The 16,036-nt window shown below is 36.6% G+C and overlaps 1 protein-coding gene across 7 annotated transcripts in view; it reads right to left on the reverse strand.

Moving 5' to 3' along the window:
- Positions 1-5,065: 5,065 nt before the first annotated feature.
- kirrel3b (kirre like nephrin family adhesion molecule 3b) overlaps positions 5,066-16,036 on the reverse strand; it is a 225,202-nt gene continuing 214,231 nt past the window's right edge. For 2 of the 7 annotated variants that reach the window (XM_046865310.1, XM_046865309.1), the window contains exons 12-16: positions 14,421-14,528; positions 12,776-12,859; positions 12,409-12,518; positions 11,650-11,736; positions 5,066-7,781 (exon numbers count right to left, since the gene is read on the reverse strand). In XM_046865310.1, the coding sequence (XP_046721266.1) occupies positions 7,329-7,781; positions 11,650-11,736; positions 12,409-12,518; positions 12,776-12,859; positions 14,421-14,528 (842 nt within the window). In that variant the 3' untranslated portion in view covers positions 5,066-7,328. Of the gene's footprint in view, positions 7,782-11,649; positions 11,737-12,408; positions 12,519-12,775; positions 12,860-14,420; positions 14,553-16,036 lie in introns of all 7 variants that reach the window. The other 5 variants (XM_046865308.1, XM_046865306.1, XM_046865307.1 and 2 more) reach the window with 4 other exon arrangements.

A 16,036-nucleotide genomic window follows, 5' to 3' on the forward strand; every position in this document is an offset into this window, starting at 1 on the left:
AGAATGGATGGATATACAGAACCACTGGAGAAAGATTTTGGTAAAACACTTTGTTTTCGAACCCCCTGTGACAGGACAGTATATAACTTTTTTTGCAGCTTTAAATATTGATTTTTGCAACTTCAATGTATACATCATTTACGTTACTGCAGGATATTACAGGGAAAGAGAAGAAAAAAAAAACAACAAAAAACCCAACTAAATAAATATTGATCTGTGAGAAAAGAAGAAAAAAGGAAGAAAAATGCCGATAGGCAATTACACTACGACCAGAGAAATTCAGAGATTCATGGTTTTGTGTGTATTGTGTGGAGAGCAGAGAACACAAGGCCAAGTCAAGATAAGTTTGACCCAATGGATTTTTATTAAAAAAAGTTTTGTAAGTGTAAAAGCTCAACACTTCAGGTGATTTTACTGTTTTTTTGGTGTATATATATATATATATATATGATGAAGATCCCTAATGATAGAGTTGTGATTAAAGAATATGGATTTTTTTCTTCTTCTAATGTCACTGATCCTCCATGATTATTGGCTTTTGATGTTTCTCCAGTGCCACTATTAGATTTTTAGGCCTCCTGATTCCTTCCCAGAATCTTTTGCTGTTTGTTCTCTAATTGATGCATTTTTCATGAGGGTCCTAGCCACAATAAAATTTTAAGTCTGTACGTCCAGAAATTGCCACTCGTAGCCAGGACATTTTTTTTTAATGGTGTGTATATATTTTTTATTTTATTTTTGTTTAATCTGCAACAATAAAACTGGTTTAAAAATGTACAGACAAAAGCTGGCTAATGCCTGAAATTCACTTTAGTGCCTATAATTAGTAGGATCAAAGGACAAATTAAATATTTGCAGAATCTTTTTTTGGGTAATAGCAATGAAAGGTCCTAATATGGTAAAAGGTTATCGAAATGAGATCTAATACATGAACAAGATGAAGCATGACTCACACTTGAATTGTGATCTAAAATTCTTAGTGATTTTAGATAAACAAAGAATTCTTGTACAAAATCGAGCCAAAAATCCTGCAGTGTAAACCCAGTTTTACTCATCAACACTCCCTGATTTACACATTCTGTTATTTTTGTTATTAATTCATACAATCACTGGATTGCATGAGCACAACTCACTGATGCAATATAGCTGCTGGGAAGAGAAATTACCTGAAATAGAGCTAGCCAGTCAAGTGTATGACCTGTGTCTGCCTCCTGCTCATCAGCTTCAGTGACTCATCATGATGGCAAAGCGTGGAACAGGCAGTCTGACAGGACAGGACAGATTTCAAGCAATTTATCGCTCTGTACGTTTAATAGCTAGGACATTATTTCCAAATAGAAGAACATGCAGGCCACATCTTGCTTCAGGTTTAGTCCATGTCAGTGCTCTAACCTTCACCATCCTTATCTGACTGTGTGGTTTGGACAAGTGGATATAATCACTCAATGCCCATTTGGACAGGATTTAACCCGAAGGCACTGTGTGATAAGCAAGGCACACACACGTACACACACACATTCAGACACATACAATTCAAACAATATGCAGATCAAATCTGTAATCCAGTTGCTCTATTCAGTTAGACTTAACACCGTAGATATTTTCTGCCATGTCATATAAGCAGTAAAAACTCTTCTATATGGTGCAGACGCTATGTTTATTCAAGGGCATTGCAATAAACAGCATGAACAATGATTTTAATCAATTTAAAAATGGAGGTGGCGAGGATGAACAGTTTGAAAAAATAGTTATGCATTGACTGTGACTTGATCTCATGCACTTCTCCGGATATACATTTTTAGAAGAATTCATTATTTATAAAAACTGCTGTTTGTCATTTGGCTTGGGGGTAAGTTAGCGGTTACGAAAATATAATAAGGAGATGAAATTAGTGATCTAGTAATTATTAATAATAATTAACGTCATTCATGAATTATGGTTCAATAGAAGTACAATTTTCAAATATCTGAGATACAGTAATGAGTTTTAAAAATATATAGTTAGAAAATTGTAAAGATATTTAGAAAATAAAATAAACCACAAAGGGAAAACAAACAGGAAATGATCTATAAGTAGTCGTTTTTTAATCCTCCAGCTTGGTTAAACTCTCATATTTAAACTACATGTCCTGCTTCAAATTTCAGTGATTTGAAACGATAGAAATGGTGTAAATAACTAAAAAATCCACAGTTTTTAGTATCCAATAACACTGTACACCGTGCATGCAGATTAAAAAGAACTGATAGAATTCGTGTGCTCCTATTTGTAATTGATAGTTTAATAGAAGCACAATCTTCCAACATAAGAGTTACAGTATAGAGTTACAGTAATTGTGTTAAAAAACATAAAAACATAAAAAAAGTCATGAGAAATTCTCTGTAAATATCCAGCTCCACCTTCTCTTATGGAAAAAAAGTGATTGTCTGTACAGTGTCAATGACAATTAGGTTTAGATTTCACCTCCAACTATCCAAACTAACTAAAAAAGAATGGTAAATAACAGCAAATTATATACAGAAAGCATTGGGGATTCACATGGAAAGCGGTGAGCTGTATTATCAGCAGTCCTGCATTCAATCCATTTGTAAAATTAGACTTAGTCAGGAGCACTCATGTGTAAAAGCTTACAGAAATGCAAATATGATGCTATGAAAAATGTTTAACATGGTTAGACTCCTTTCACCTGGCTGCATCCTGAATGCTGATTTGACTTAAACACCCCTTCTGCAGTAGTCCTGTGGAAACTGTTGAATCCATGCACTGTACATTTCTACAATTTTTTCCCTACTTTATGATACTTAAGCTCATACTGAACTTAGGAGAAGTGTTAGAACGGAATATACATGTTGCAGACTGATGTTTTAGTGGGATAAATAAGCATTGTGAGGTCTTAGGCTTCCACTTAATGATGGGTTTCTTAGTAGAGGAACGACTAACTGTTACAGTAATAGTGTTCAAGTCAACCACACCTGACCTGCAAAAAGGTCCAGTCATAGTTTTTTAAGCTGATTATAAAAATGTATTATCTGGATAATTGATGGTGAAACACTTTGCTCAAGTTTTTACAGCCTTTAATTTACTAATTGGTATGTTGGAAAATAGAGCGGAACGGAATCCTGGCTAGACTGGGAGTGAAATTCTCGCACTCAGTAATTTGATTTATTAAAGAAAAAAACAAACTACTGGAAGCTGAAAAAAAAATGGATGATCTGATCAAAAGTTTGATTCACTAGCTGATAAATAATTTGTAATAACAGATCACATCCTTCATAACTCTTTCATGGCCCATTCAGAGGTGGCGCATTTTACTCTAAAGCCATTGCTACAAAGCAGCTGGTTACAGTACACTGGCAGATACACTAGTAAAATTTATATCACTATTTTATATTTTAACAACAGAAACATGTTTTTGGAAATAGTTGTGATTTCTCCATCACCTTTGTCTACCAAAAGTCAACCATTCCTGCAGAACGTCTCTAGGTTACGAACGTAACCCTAGTTCCCCGAGGGAACGAGACGCTGCGTCGAAACGCTATGGGAACGCCCCTGCGTTTCGACGCAGCTTGAGTTCCTGAAGGGGAACGTTTTTAGGTTACGAACGTAACCCTAGTTCCCCGAGGGAACGAGACGCTGCGTCAAAACGCAGGGGCGTTCCCATAGCGTTTCGACGCAGCTCGAGTTCCTGAAGGGGAACCCTAGTTACTATTGGTAGCATATATAAACCTACAGTAGAAGCCTGGCTTTGCTTATTTATCCCAGTTAAAATTCACAAAAGAGGGAAATTTAGCCTAATATTCAATCATCACCCTATGAAGAAAATACTCATAACTATCCAGAGAACCCTTAAGGAACCCTATGAGTATAGAATATATTCAGTTTTTTACAAATACAACTTATCTGTTTATCCATGTCACTTCAGTAAGAACACCAGGGATGGTAAAATCATCAACAGATGATCTGCGACAGAAGTTGCAATTGTTTTAATGAGATCTAGGTAGTTTTCACATGTTAAATGGTTCTGCTACACTATTTTTTTTTCAAGTTGTTGGTATGATTCACTGAAATTCAGGCTGTAGCCCAGCAGTTGTAACCCCTATACCATGAGATAGCAAACTCCAGCCTTGGTAACCAAAAATCCATCACAGTATAATGATTTTTCCTTTAAAAAAAAAAAAGGAGATAAATGCTAATTCATTTAATGAGTTAATTACCTGGTTTAATTAGTATTTCGAAGGAAAAGGAAATTGAACTCTACAGAGTTAAATAACAAGAAAATAATCATAGCTTGCCATTCTGCTGCCAAAGAAATATTCTGCAACAGGGAAACATCAACATGTTTCACAAACTTAACAGATAATATGCACCGCTGAGAACGGTTTATATGAAGGTGCTGACTCAAGTCTCCAAAGTAGATTTTAACCAACATTTGAATCCACACTAGCTAACTGTTATGCTTGATGTACATATACTTGCGAGCCCACACATAAATCCAGTTCCACAATCTTTTACAGTCCCCATAGAGATGATATTAAAACCTTGCTTTTCAACATTCAGTACATTGCCAATTGATTTTACATTATCCATCTATCCATCCATCCATCCATCCATAAATCAATCCATCCATCCATCCATCCATCCATCCATCCATCCATCCATCCATCCATCCATCCATCTATTTACTATACCCTTTGATCTAACACAGGGTCTCTGGGAAGTCAGAAGCAGATCCTAGGGAACTTCTGGTGCAAGCTGATGTGATTTAGCATCATTATTAATAAGGTTATGAAGGTGTTTTACAGCAAATGTGTTTGCCATATGGTCTCAAATCACCTTTTAAAATAAACTGGTTTGTAAATGTGATGGAATCAGGTTCGACTCTTCCCACTCCTTAATTCAATTATTAACACGTTATTTGCACTATAGCAATGCTAACATTTGGAGTGTATGTGGTGCACAATGTGATTGAGTTCTTATATATATATATATATATATATATATATATATATATATATATATATATATATATATATATATATATATATATATATATATATATATAAATGCATATTCTTTCTGACTTGTTGATGTGTATATTTAATGCATTAGCTGCTATTGTTGGAGGTCTTTAACTTGTACACCATGCCAACTAGTTAATCAACTAGATGAAATGTTAATATACTTTTAATGAAACCATTTCTCAGATTCAAGAGCACATTGTTTATGACATTACATATTTTTTTCATTACTGTGGCATAATTAATACCCCCATGACCAGGGTTTTAAGGGGAAGTTCTCAGTATTTCATGGTGCAAATCACTATCCAATGGGACTCTTGGAAGCTGATCCAGAATTCCATTCAAGTGCTATTAGGGTCAAAGTTGCACATGATTGTTTAACTCCCCAACATCCGCTTGAAATATCCTCCCAGTGGCTGCTCTTGGCATCACATCCCGGGGGTAGTTTTGATGGACATAAACTTCCAGTTATCCGGTTGCATTCTCAGTTTTAAAATCAACCCTTTCCTCTGAGACACTCATCTTTCTATATGAATGCATTTTAAATAAATGAGTATGTCTTTGGAAATGCCATTTATTGCCAGATTTTAATTGTGGCCACGTGTTTCAAGTGCAGTTTAATGCATTCTTCGGAATGGAATGGAGTAAATCAGCAATTAACTGCTTTATCACCTAAATTAGTGATATCCTGAAGTGACGTTCTTTTTTTTTTTTTACTTTTAAAAATGTGGACTAGTTGTTCACTCCCCTAGCTTTATGTCAAGTTTAATCTCACTGTACGAACTTGAGCCAGCTGACAAATATGAAAAACTTGACCCATGTTATCCTTATTTGGAGTTCTTAACAGAAAATTCTTCAATTTGAAGCCTTGCAGGCAAAACGGTGCATGTTATACATATATTTCATGTAGATGAGGTTGGAATCGTACCAAACAGCACCTGCTTGCCCCTGGCATGCATCATGCACCGCGCATCTTTTTTTTTTTTTTTTTTTTTACCACTTCCTGTTCTGCTTTTGCCTCTTTTTTCATGTACAGTGTATCTGTACAGGTGCTTGTGTGTAATTAGTAGAAACTGTAAGTGCTCTCGACTGAAAGAAAAAAAAACAAACAACAAAAACAAAGAAAAGAGCAAACATCGTACAAACTAATTTAGCATGAAATCAGAGTCTCAGTGGTACATCGAAGTGTGCAGACAGTTCACTTAAAACAGTGAGCAGGTGTACTGCAGTGCAGTCTGAAAGCTGCAGAGAGCAAGATGGAACGCTTTTTCCCCTCTGTCCGGTCTTCAAGAAATGAATCTGTTCCAGTCTATCACAGTTCCAGTGTAAACAATGTGACTATATACTAAGACTTCAAAAGCCACAGAAAAGGTAATTCGCGTATATCGTAATAGAAATCGTGTCACTGGGTTGTACAGGGTTTTCACACGAACTGAATCACACACTGTCTAAACATTCTTCCATTAAACATTCGCATTCTTTCCCGTTTTATGGCCAAAACATCCAAATCATCGTAGATAGAAAAGGTCAAATCAGCAGTTTGTTCAGTAAGTCCATGTGAAGGTCAGCAAAGTCAACAATCACGCAAGAGAGAAGAAAGGATGTGATCAGATTAGACAGCAAGGAAATAAAAGAAAAAATAATGTAATAATCTACAGATATTCGTAGAATCGCCAAGAGCTATAGGTTTATCTCTGGGATCCAGGAGGACTGGAGACTATTGACGGACAGTGATTAAGTCTGTTGGCAATCTGTTTTTTTTTTTTGTTTTGTTTTTTTTTTTTATAAGTTTCCATCCACACAGAAGTAAGAAGTAAGTCATAGCTGTGTGGAAAGGAAGGAAAAAAAAAGAGTTAAGAGTTACTGTCAAATAATACACACTCACTTAGACAGGACTACTGTACAAGAGAGCAAGAGAAGCAAGAGAATCAGGATTTTGTCTTTCTGATGCTGCCAAAGGCATCATGGACTGGAGGTGTCGACAGAAAATGTAGAGTTTGTTCATGTTCTGTTGGCCTCTATTCTTTTATGAGCTGCTTGTCCACACAATAGCATGTGTTTTGTCATTTTCTTGTCAGAAGAGTTTCATCTTGTTTGGGGGCATTCTGTACAGTAGCAGAGACATTTCTCACTAGTACTACACTGAGGCGCTGCTTTTCAGTTCAGGCAATCGGACTTATCTATATTCAAAAGTGTGCCTCCAAAGCTGCGCTATAAGAGGTTTTCATGATGACATTACTGAGAGAAAAAAAAGAATAAGAAAAGGAAAGCTTGTGTGCTTGATCTGCTTCCTGACATGGTTAGCAGACGTCATCACACATGAGTCTGCATGCGCTTCTGCAGGGGTCGAGTCAAGTCCGAGTTCTGCGAGGACGAGTGCGAGTGGTGTGACGAGGACGACGCAGACGCCTTGCTGTCCTTGTCAAAGTGCGCGTAGCTGCTGGCGCTGCTCTCGCACTGCGTGTCCATGAAGGAACCCGAGTCGCTGAGGGAGGCACGCTGCTGCAGCTCGCGCTCGCACAGCTCGATGGAGCTGCTGCCTGTGCCAAGGACGAAGCGCCCACCGTATTCGTACAAACGAGGATTGGGTGCACCACCGATGGTTGAGTAGATATTGGTGAAGGACATGCCTGTTGGTACCCGCTGCTTGGCAGTGGAGGTTTCACGCCGCAGTTCAGTGGAGTTATGGGTGCTAGCCAGCGTGATGGTGGGGGTCCCGTGGTGCTCCTTGAAGGTGTTCACGCTGTAGTAGCCGTTGGTGGGATCCTGAATAAGAATGAAACATAGGACCAAAAAGAGGGGACAAAACATTACTTCAAAGATGAAATTGATCATTCCAAGAAGGTGTTATAAAATTAGGAATTTTCTCTTTACAATCAAGGATGTGCTCCAAAATCTCAGAGTTCCCAGGATACACCCTGAATATGGTAGGTAATGAATAAGTACAGTATGTAAAGCTTTATGTCAGCTTTATATCACATCAGGGAGAATACTCAGAATACATGCTGGATGGGATGACAGTCCAGCACAGAGCATCATGCACACAAAACACTCATTCACACATAGGAGCAAATTAGAGTCGTTAGTTTATTCCTAGAATTGGTCTAGAAATGGAGGAAACCAGAGAACCCAGAGGTAAGACTGAAGTACCTGACACCATGAGAAAACCAGGATCTATGAGGCAGCAATACAATTAAATAAACATATTAAAACCAAATCATTTTTAGTTGTTGCATATATGAAATTGATATGAAATCTCATATTCAAGTTATAAAAAAGTTTCAGAGTAGAAAAGTCTTGAACTTGGACTTGGCATTCTTTAGAGGAACATTTTTCCAAAAGGTTCTTCAAAAGGTTAAGGGTTCTCAAAAGAGTTCCCAAAGTAATTTTTTGTAAAATGATTGGCTTTTTTATGATGAAATTAAGAGTAAAATTGTATCAGAGGACGTCTAAAAATCACACTGAGGTCTTACACTAGTAATAATAATGACCTGGTGAGGGACATAAGCAATCAGATGGCACAGGGGAGCAGTAGATAATTGTCTGGTTCAATGTGATGAACCTTTCTTCGACAGTAATGTTAAAGCAATAAAATAAAGAAATTTCTTCCTTGCTAATGAATCAACTCATGTTGCACTTTTTTGTGCTGCCAGGAAGTGAAACAGTTACTGTTACTTTATACACAGTTGACTTTAATTTTTCTGGAAATTGTCTCTTACCACAGAATACACTAAAAAAGGTGTAATTGAGGAGCTGTGGAACTACTTTGCCTGGTTGCTAAGTTGCTAAGCGCCTGAGTGTGTGTGTGTGTGTGTGTGTGTGTGTGTGTGTGTGTGTGTGTGTGTGTGTGTGAGGAAGGGCAAGAACCCATGGGAGGGGAAATAATCACTCCCAGGTGACTTTGCTATGACAACTCAGGGAAGGATTTATCAGTGTGTGTGTGTGTGTGTTTTGGCTCTGTATCTCATTCTGTCTTATAGTCTCTTTGCTCCTTCACTTATATACTCACACGAACACACACACACACACACACACACACACACACACACACACACACACACACACACACACACACTCATAGAGTGTGTGAACTATAACTAACATTATACCCAGGGGAAATGAATGAAAAGATGATACAGCAACCACCAGAGCTGCTGCCAATTCGCACAATATATAAAGAGAATAAATGCAGGACAGTTGAGCAGAGAAGCCTGTAGAATTCCTAACATTGTAGAAGAAGACATGCTGTTTTATATTATAGCTCTTCAGTGGAAAGATGACTGATGGCCATCGTTTGATTTACAGTATGTGTCTTTCGGGTGTGTTTATAGACAGATTGATGAGATTTATAAGGACAGGTTTTAAAGCCGAGATAAAAGCAGCTCTTCACAGACTCTGATCATATAAAGAAGCCACTCGGCTCAAGTCATAGGCCATCTATCCTGATGAGGCTTTTTATTGTGCTCCATAAAACACACTGAATTAAAACTTTGGCTTGGGATGTGAACAATTCTGAAGAATTTTGCTCGGGTGGTCATTGAGTGACTACATTTTCTCTGCACAGGTTACATCCAATGACTAAGCATCCAGAGATTATTCAGTATCAATGGGACCTGCAGACTTCTGGTGACATGACCACCGACAACTAGATGTGGGCATGTCCAGTTGTGAACAGTTGGTACGGCAACAACCAATAAGAGTAAAGACAGTAGAGTGCATATAATATAATATAATATAATATAATATAATATAATATAATATAATATAATATAATATAATATAATATAATATAATATAATAATAAGAGTTGTCAATCAATTAAAATATTTAATCATGATTAATCACATGATTGTCACGAGTTAACTTATAATTAATCGCAACTAAATTGCACATTTTTATCTGTTCTAAATGTACCTTAAATTAATACTTTTCACATTTTTTATACTCTAATCAACATGGGCATGGACAAATATGGATGTTTTCTGCAAATGTATGTTTATAATTAGTGAAACCAAACTCAACATAGAGCATGAAGACAAAATATTCTTTTAAATGTTTTTAATTAAATGCTATGTTTCCACACGGACGTTTTTATTTGCCGGATGTGTGCTTTATGGCGAATTTTGGTGCTTGATTTGAGACTTGATCAGTGAAACAAATGTTTAAATGTGTGTTGCGTTGAAGGTTTTAGTTTCTCCTTCTCGCGCGTTAAAGGAATGAGTGCTGTTAAAATTAATTTGTGTTAATGCGTTATTAACGTTACTTTTGACAGCCCTAAATATAATAATATAATATAATATAATATAATATAATATAATATAATATAATATAATATAATATAATATAATACAGACAATTTGTGGTAATAAATATAGCATTAGCTATATAGCATTCCCTGAGCACATCACAAATTCTTTTCACTTTTTAGTAAATCCCGTAGAGCAAGCAATCAAAGAAATACGGCTTATAATGTAGGAAAAAATCTTGTAAGTCATTTATATATTGTTTTGTTAATAAAGGCAGACGATGTGGGAATGAAAAGGCAGCTGTAGCTCTATTTGTCAATCAACAAACAATTTATTGTTGCTATTATGAATGTGGGAATATTCAATTTAATTATTTTTATTTGTATAGTGCTTTTAACAATGGACATTGTCTCGAAGTAGCTTTTCAGGCATAAAGTGTTTATAAAAGAACGTATTCGTTTGTTCCTTGTCATTGTAAGTTTGTCCCTAATAAGCGAGCCAGTGGCGTCTTTGGCAAGAAAAATCTGAATCAAAATACTTAATTGATCCCACAGGGAAATTGGGTAGTAGACATTAATAGTTGACATTGTAGTTGACATAAATTGTCATGTAACAAAGCAATAATCTAATCTAATTTAATCTAATGTAATCTAATCTAATCAGTAATCGAATATGCTAACTCCTTGATGCACTTGATTTAGATACTTATTGGTCAGAAAGAGCTGATTAATCAGATTATTAAAAATGGACAACACTTTATACTATAAGTGATAACCAGAACTAACTGGTTTAACAGACTTTTCACAACGTTAAACATAACTTCCCCTTACAGTGAAAATAAAACATGGCATGATGTGATGTTTGGAAGGAAAAAAAACTAATGAAAATGAAAATGAAAAACAAGAAAAGTATGAAGGGGAAAAGGAAATCCTGTATAGAAAAGATTCTGATTTTACATTTGTGCTTGATTTTTTATACTGTATTATGATTCTAATTATGGATTCTAAATCTAATTCTGATTCCAATCCTATTTCTCATTTCATGCAGTTCTAAATTTAATTTAAAGTCTGGGTCTAATTGTGATTCTGTATTAAGATTTTTGTCTGAACGTCTGATTCCAATTCCACTTTGAATTCAACTTCAGATTGTAAATCAGATTTTAAATATTTTGATTCAAATATATTTTTTATTCTAATTCTAATTCTCATTCTTATTTCGTAATAAGGGCATGCAACCATTTGCTCTAAATGTTATTAGCATTTCAAGAATTAGTCCATGATGAGAAATGATGGTAGAACAATATGCCGTGGGACCTGGGATTGTGCGAGCCAATACTCTGGCAACAAAGGCGACACGAATGAGGAACTCAACCCCCCTCTGGTGCTCACCTTGATGTGCTGGTATTCTTTTTCCTCCTCCTGCAGAACCTCAAGCTGCTTGAGAACGGACTCCTGCTGGAATTCTCCCCGTTCAATCTGAAGGCACAAACAAAAGCCACAAAGCCCTGCTGTATTAAAACATCCCCTATATCCCCCTGCCTATTAAATCCAGTACCAACCCACTTAATGATATTTCCAAGGAACTACAAATGAGACTGTAAATGTATAATATTTTTCATCTCATCGCCAAGAATTGGCAACATGTTTCACGGACTTTGCCTTAGGCATAATCGCATCCTGAGCTCAAAGTAGAATCTCGTTGGTGTTTGCAAGGCCTTAGGGAAGCATCGAACACATAGTGGGATTTAAAAAAAAGGGTGCTATCGTATGTTTTGACAGCATTTCTGCAAGAGGCGCTACAGAAAAAAAAAAGGGCCCCAGGCCACTTGATCATTGGCATCTCTATGGCGGTGTCGCCGACTTCCCGGGAGAGGCAGGCTGGAGGCTAAATATAGGGCTTCAGGCGATCAGGGCTTTCTTTCACACACAAGCTCATGCACACACACACAGAAAATCTCAACCTGAATTATTCATGGGCTTGGTATGAGCATTAGCTCTGGATGAGGGTTATTAGTGTTGGGGTGCAACTGATTAGCATTCATTATGGGAGGACGTGACAGAAGAAGGCGTAATGAGGCGCTGCGTTTGTTTTGGTGCAAATCAGGGACGGGGTTAAATAAAAAAACAAGTGGCGAAGCTAAGACTTACCATGAGCTGCTTCATGGCGGCATGGTCCTCATTTTCTCGTGCGGCATTGTGGTCTTTGTGCACAATCTCCACACGGATGTCGTTCTTCGTCGAGACGACGCCTTTGAGGTCTGACAGACAGATGTGTCGTTACTACACCGTACCGACTTCTCAGCAAAGTCAACTGTATGCTATTCTTTCATGCAAATTCAAAGTGGTTGTTGTGGGTGTGTTTCTGTATTTGTATACTAATATTGATATAGTTAGTAAATTAAAGCTTGTAACAAACGTGCAGCACAACTCAACAACTCAAAAACACAGTCCAGGTGCACATTGTTAGCGTTAATTTGTAGTGTTAGCTGGTGGCGGTCGGGGAACGAGGGCTTACTTTCTGTCTTAATTTTGCTTGAAAGTTCTCTCTGCTGAGCACAGATCGACGCAGGGAGGGAGGGCATAACCAGGTGAGCGTCTTCTGTGGTAAACAACAACATGCTCAACGCTAGAAGCGCCTCCCATCACACTTCCTGCAAGCTGCACCTTTCTTTACTTCCTGAACTTTATTTAAAAAGCTTCTTAAAGAAAAAATCCACCCTGAATGACGTGAACGAATTAATCTTTGAAATTAGCAAGATCATTAGCGGCAAGGTTTATTTTAGGCTTATTTTGTACTTCTGACTTACTTCCTTGTTAAATAATTACTCAAATAACTTCTTATTTTTTTACTTTTCTGACTATAAGACTTTTATCTTTGTTCTGAGCTTCCTATTCCAGTCCCCATTTGCTGTTATGATAACCTTCTGGGAAGATGCTCCACTAGATTCTGAAGTGGGCTTGTGGAGATTTGTGAAGATTCCTTTAGCAACAAGAGTGTTAGTAAAGTCAGGTACTGATGCAGGAAACCTTGAGGTCAGAACTCTATAGCAGGCCTCTCCAGATCTTCTACTCCAAACCCATGTAAATCATATCTTCATGGAGCTGGCTTTGTGCAATAAACACTATAGACAGACATTTGTGGACACCTTGCAATAAGATTTGTATATTCCTTTTGAACCTCCAATTCTACATTTAGTTCTTATTTGCTGTTAAAATAATCTTCACGCTTCTGGGAAGGTGCTGCACTAGAATTTGGTGTGTACTTGTGGAGATTTGTGCTCAATTAGCCACAAGGGTGTAAGTAAAGTCAGGTACTGATGGAGGTGAGGTGAGGTGGCCTGGGGTGCAGTCAGCATTCACATTTATCCCAAAAGGTGTTCAGTAGGGTTGAGGTCAGAGCTCTATAGCAGTAGATCTTCCACTCCAATCTACTTAAAGCATATCTTACGGGAGTTCTCTTTATGTGCAGGGCCTCCTATTTTTTACATTTCAGTCTTTAACATCCAAAGACATCTTATACATTGGTGTGCCTTCAAATTTACCTGCAAACATTTTGGGGAAGAACCATCTAGTCAGATGTCCCAAAACCTTTGTCTATATGCAACAATGCTCATTATCATCTAGATTGCTAACATGCTGAGCCAAGACCCTGCTGTAACTCATCGCAACTGCATCACACAGATAAGCTGTAATAAACCCAATGTCTGCACTATTACAATGTTGGATTTCTCAATAATCTGATGTTCAACATCTTTGGAAAAGGGTAAGTAGGAAAGTTAACAGGTAACCTGAGTTTTGTGTATTCCTAATTTTCGGGATTAAATTGTTTCTCCTATCACATGGTCACTGCTCACCATGTTCTTCTGCAACTTGTGATAACTTCTTAGCAAATTAATAAACAATGCAACGCTAATCACTTGCTTCAGGGTGGAGTTTTCCTTTAAAAAACTTGGATGAGCTGTACAGGTTTGGAAAATGGTAAGATGGCCAAGCGTAAAAAAAAAAAAAAAAGGTGACGAGAAGGCGAATATGAAAGAATAAGAGAACAATTTCAATATAAAAGAATATAAAAGCATGGAGTGTGTGAAATGACTTGAACCCTCACACACTGTTCTTTCAAGCTGAGGAAGGTGAACAGAGCTCAATGCTATGACACGTACTTCTCTGAGAGCGCGTGCAGCAGAAGGCCCCGATGGTTCCGATGAGGACGATGAAGGCGACGAAGGCTCCCACCGCCACGCCGATAATCACGGCTACGGGCAGAGATTCTGCGGACAACAAATGATAGCCGCCTACAATGACACAGCATGGACAAGTCGAGTCAATTCAACATATAATCACAACGGCACAGAAGACTAGCTTTTTTTCACTCTTAAACAAGAGAGCATCAAGAGACCAAAGCACTGCTGTGCCATTTTAAACAAATATATCAAACCAAAATTGGTGTGAAAGAAAAAAAAAAAAAAAGAGCAAGCAAAACACGCAAAAGGTGGAAGGCTGATGATATGTGAGAAGTGTTAGCTCTCAACACTTTATCATGTTATGTGAGTTATTCTGCTCAGGCTGTTTTTTAAGACGATTCAATTAAAACTAGCACATGTTTTTCACAATAGAACTGATTGGTGCAGTAAATAGAACTGATTGATGCAGCATTAAAAGATAGGTGTAACAAAAATAACTGTAAATAAATGTAATAACTGGCATCACCATCAACACACACTTTGGCTTGAGTACATAATTAAAAACAGTAGCATATAATATTATTAATAAAATTAATAATAATAATAATAATAATAATAATAATAATAATAATAGTGCCTAATGAAGACAAAACCACACCATTAATTACCCCCCCCCCCAAACAAGCTATCTCTGTGAATCCCAGCATCATCTTGTCCTCAGAGATTAACACCTAGTTAATTTCATTCAAGAACAAACAACCATACATTTTAATTTACAAGCTAGTGAGCTAAAACCACACTTTGTTTTTCTGGAGGCAAATAAATTAGAAATTTTGAAAAAAATTACATGTTGTCGTAGTGGTTAAATGGCTTCAGTAGAAAATGACACGAAGTGCTGTATAATATATATATATATATATATATATATATATATATATATATATATATATATATATATATATATATATATCGATGATAAATGAAATATTCGCATTGCTGACAAGTCTTTGGAACAAATTTGTTAAGTAAAATTAGCATGAATTAATTATCTTGGTGGAGATTAATGCATTCAAGAAATTAAACATTGATCAGTATTTAGAAAACTTATACAATATACTGTACACTGTATGGACAAAAGTTTTTGGACACCTGACTATACGATTTGTATGCACTTTTTGGACTTCCTATTGCATATTTAGTCCTTATTTACTGTTATAAAAACCTCCAATCTTGGTTTGGAGGAGTTTTGTGTTCATTCAGCCACAAACCAGGTGCTGATGCAGGGAGAAGTGGCCTGGGGTGTCATCAGGGTATCTTTATAAAGTTTAATTTTGGGTCTAGTTTAGGTGAAAGAAAAATGTAATGCAACTATTTCCATACAAACCTGCAAAGGTCAGGTGTTACAATAATCTTTTCCATATAGTGTATTTTAATGATATAATAAAAATCTTCAAGGATTTTCCCCAGAAGATTGTGAAATACAAAAACAAACATATATATATATATATATATATATATATATATATATATATATATATATATATATATAAAAAAACCACACTAAACAAATAGCTAAATTGATGTTAATGCTAAAA

Source organism: Silurus meridionalis, chromosome 13 (assembly GCF_014805685.1).
Source record: "Silurus meridionalis isolate SWU-2019-XX chromosome 13, ASM1480568v1, whole genome shotgun sequence".
In the NCBI taxonomy this organism is placed as follows: domain Eukaryota; kingdom Metazoa; phylum Chordata; class Actinopteri; order Siluriformes; family Siluridae; genus Silurus; species Silurus meridionalis.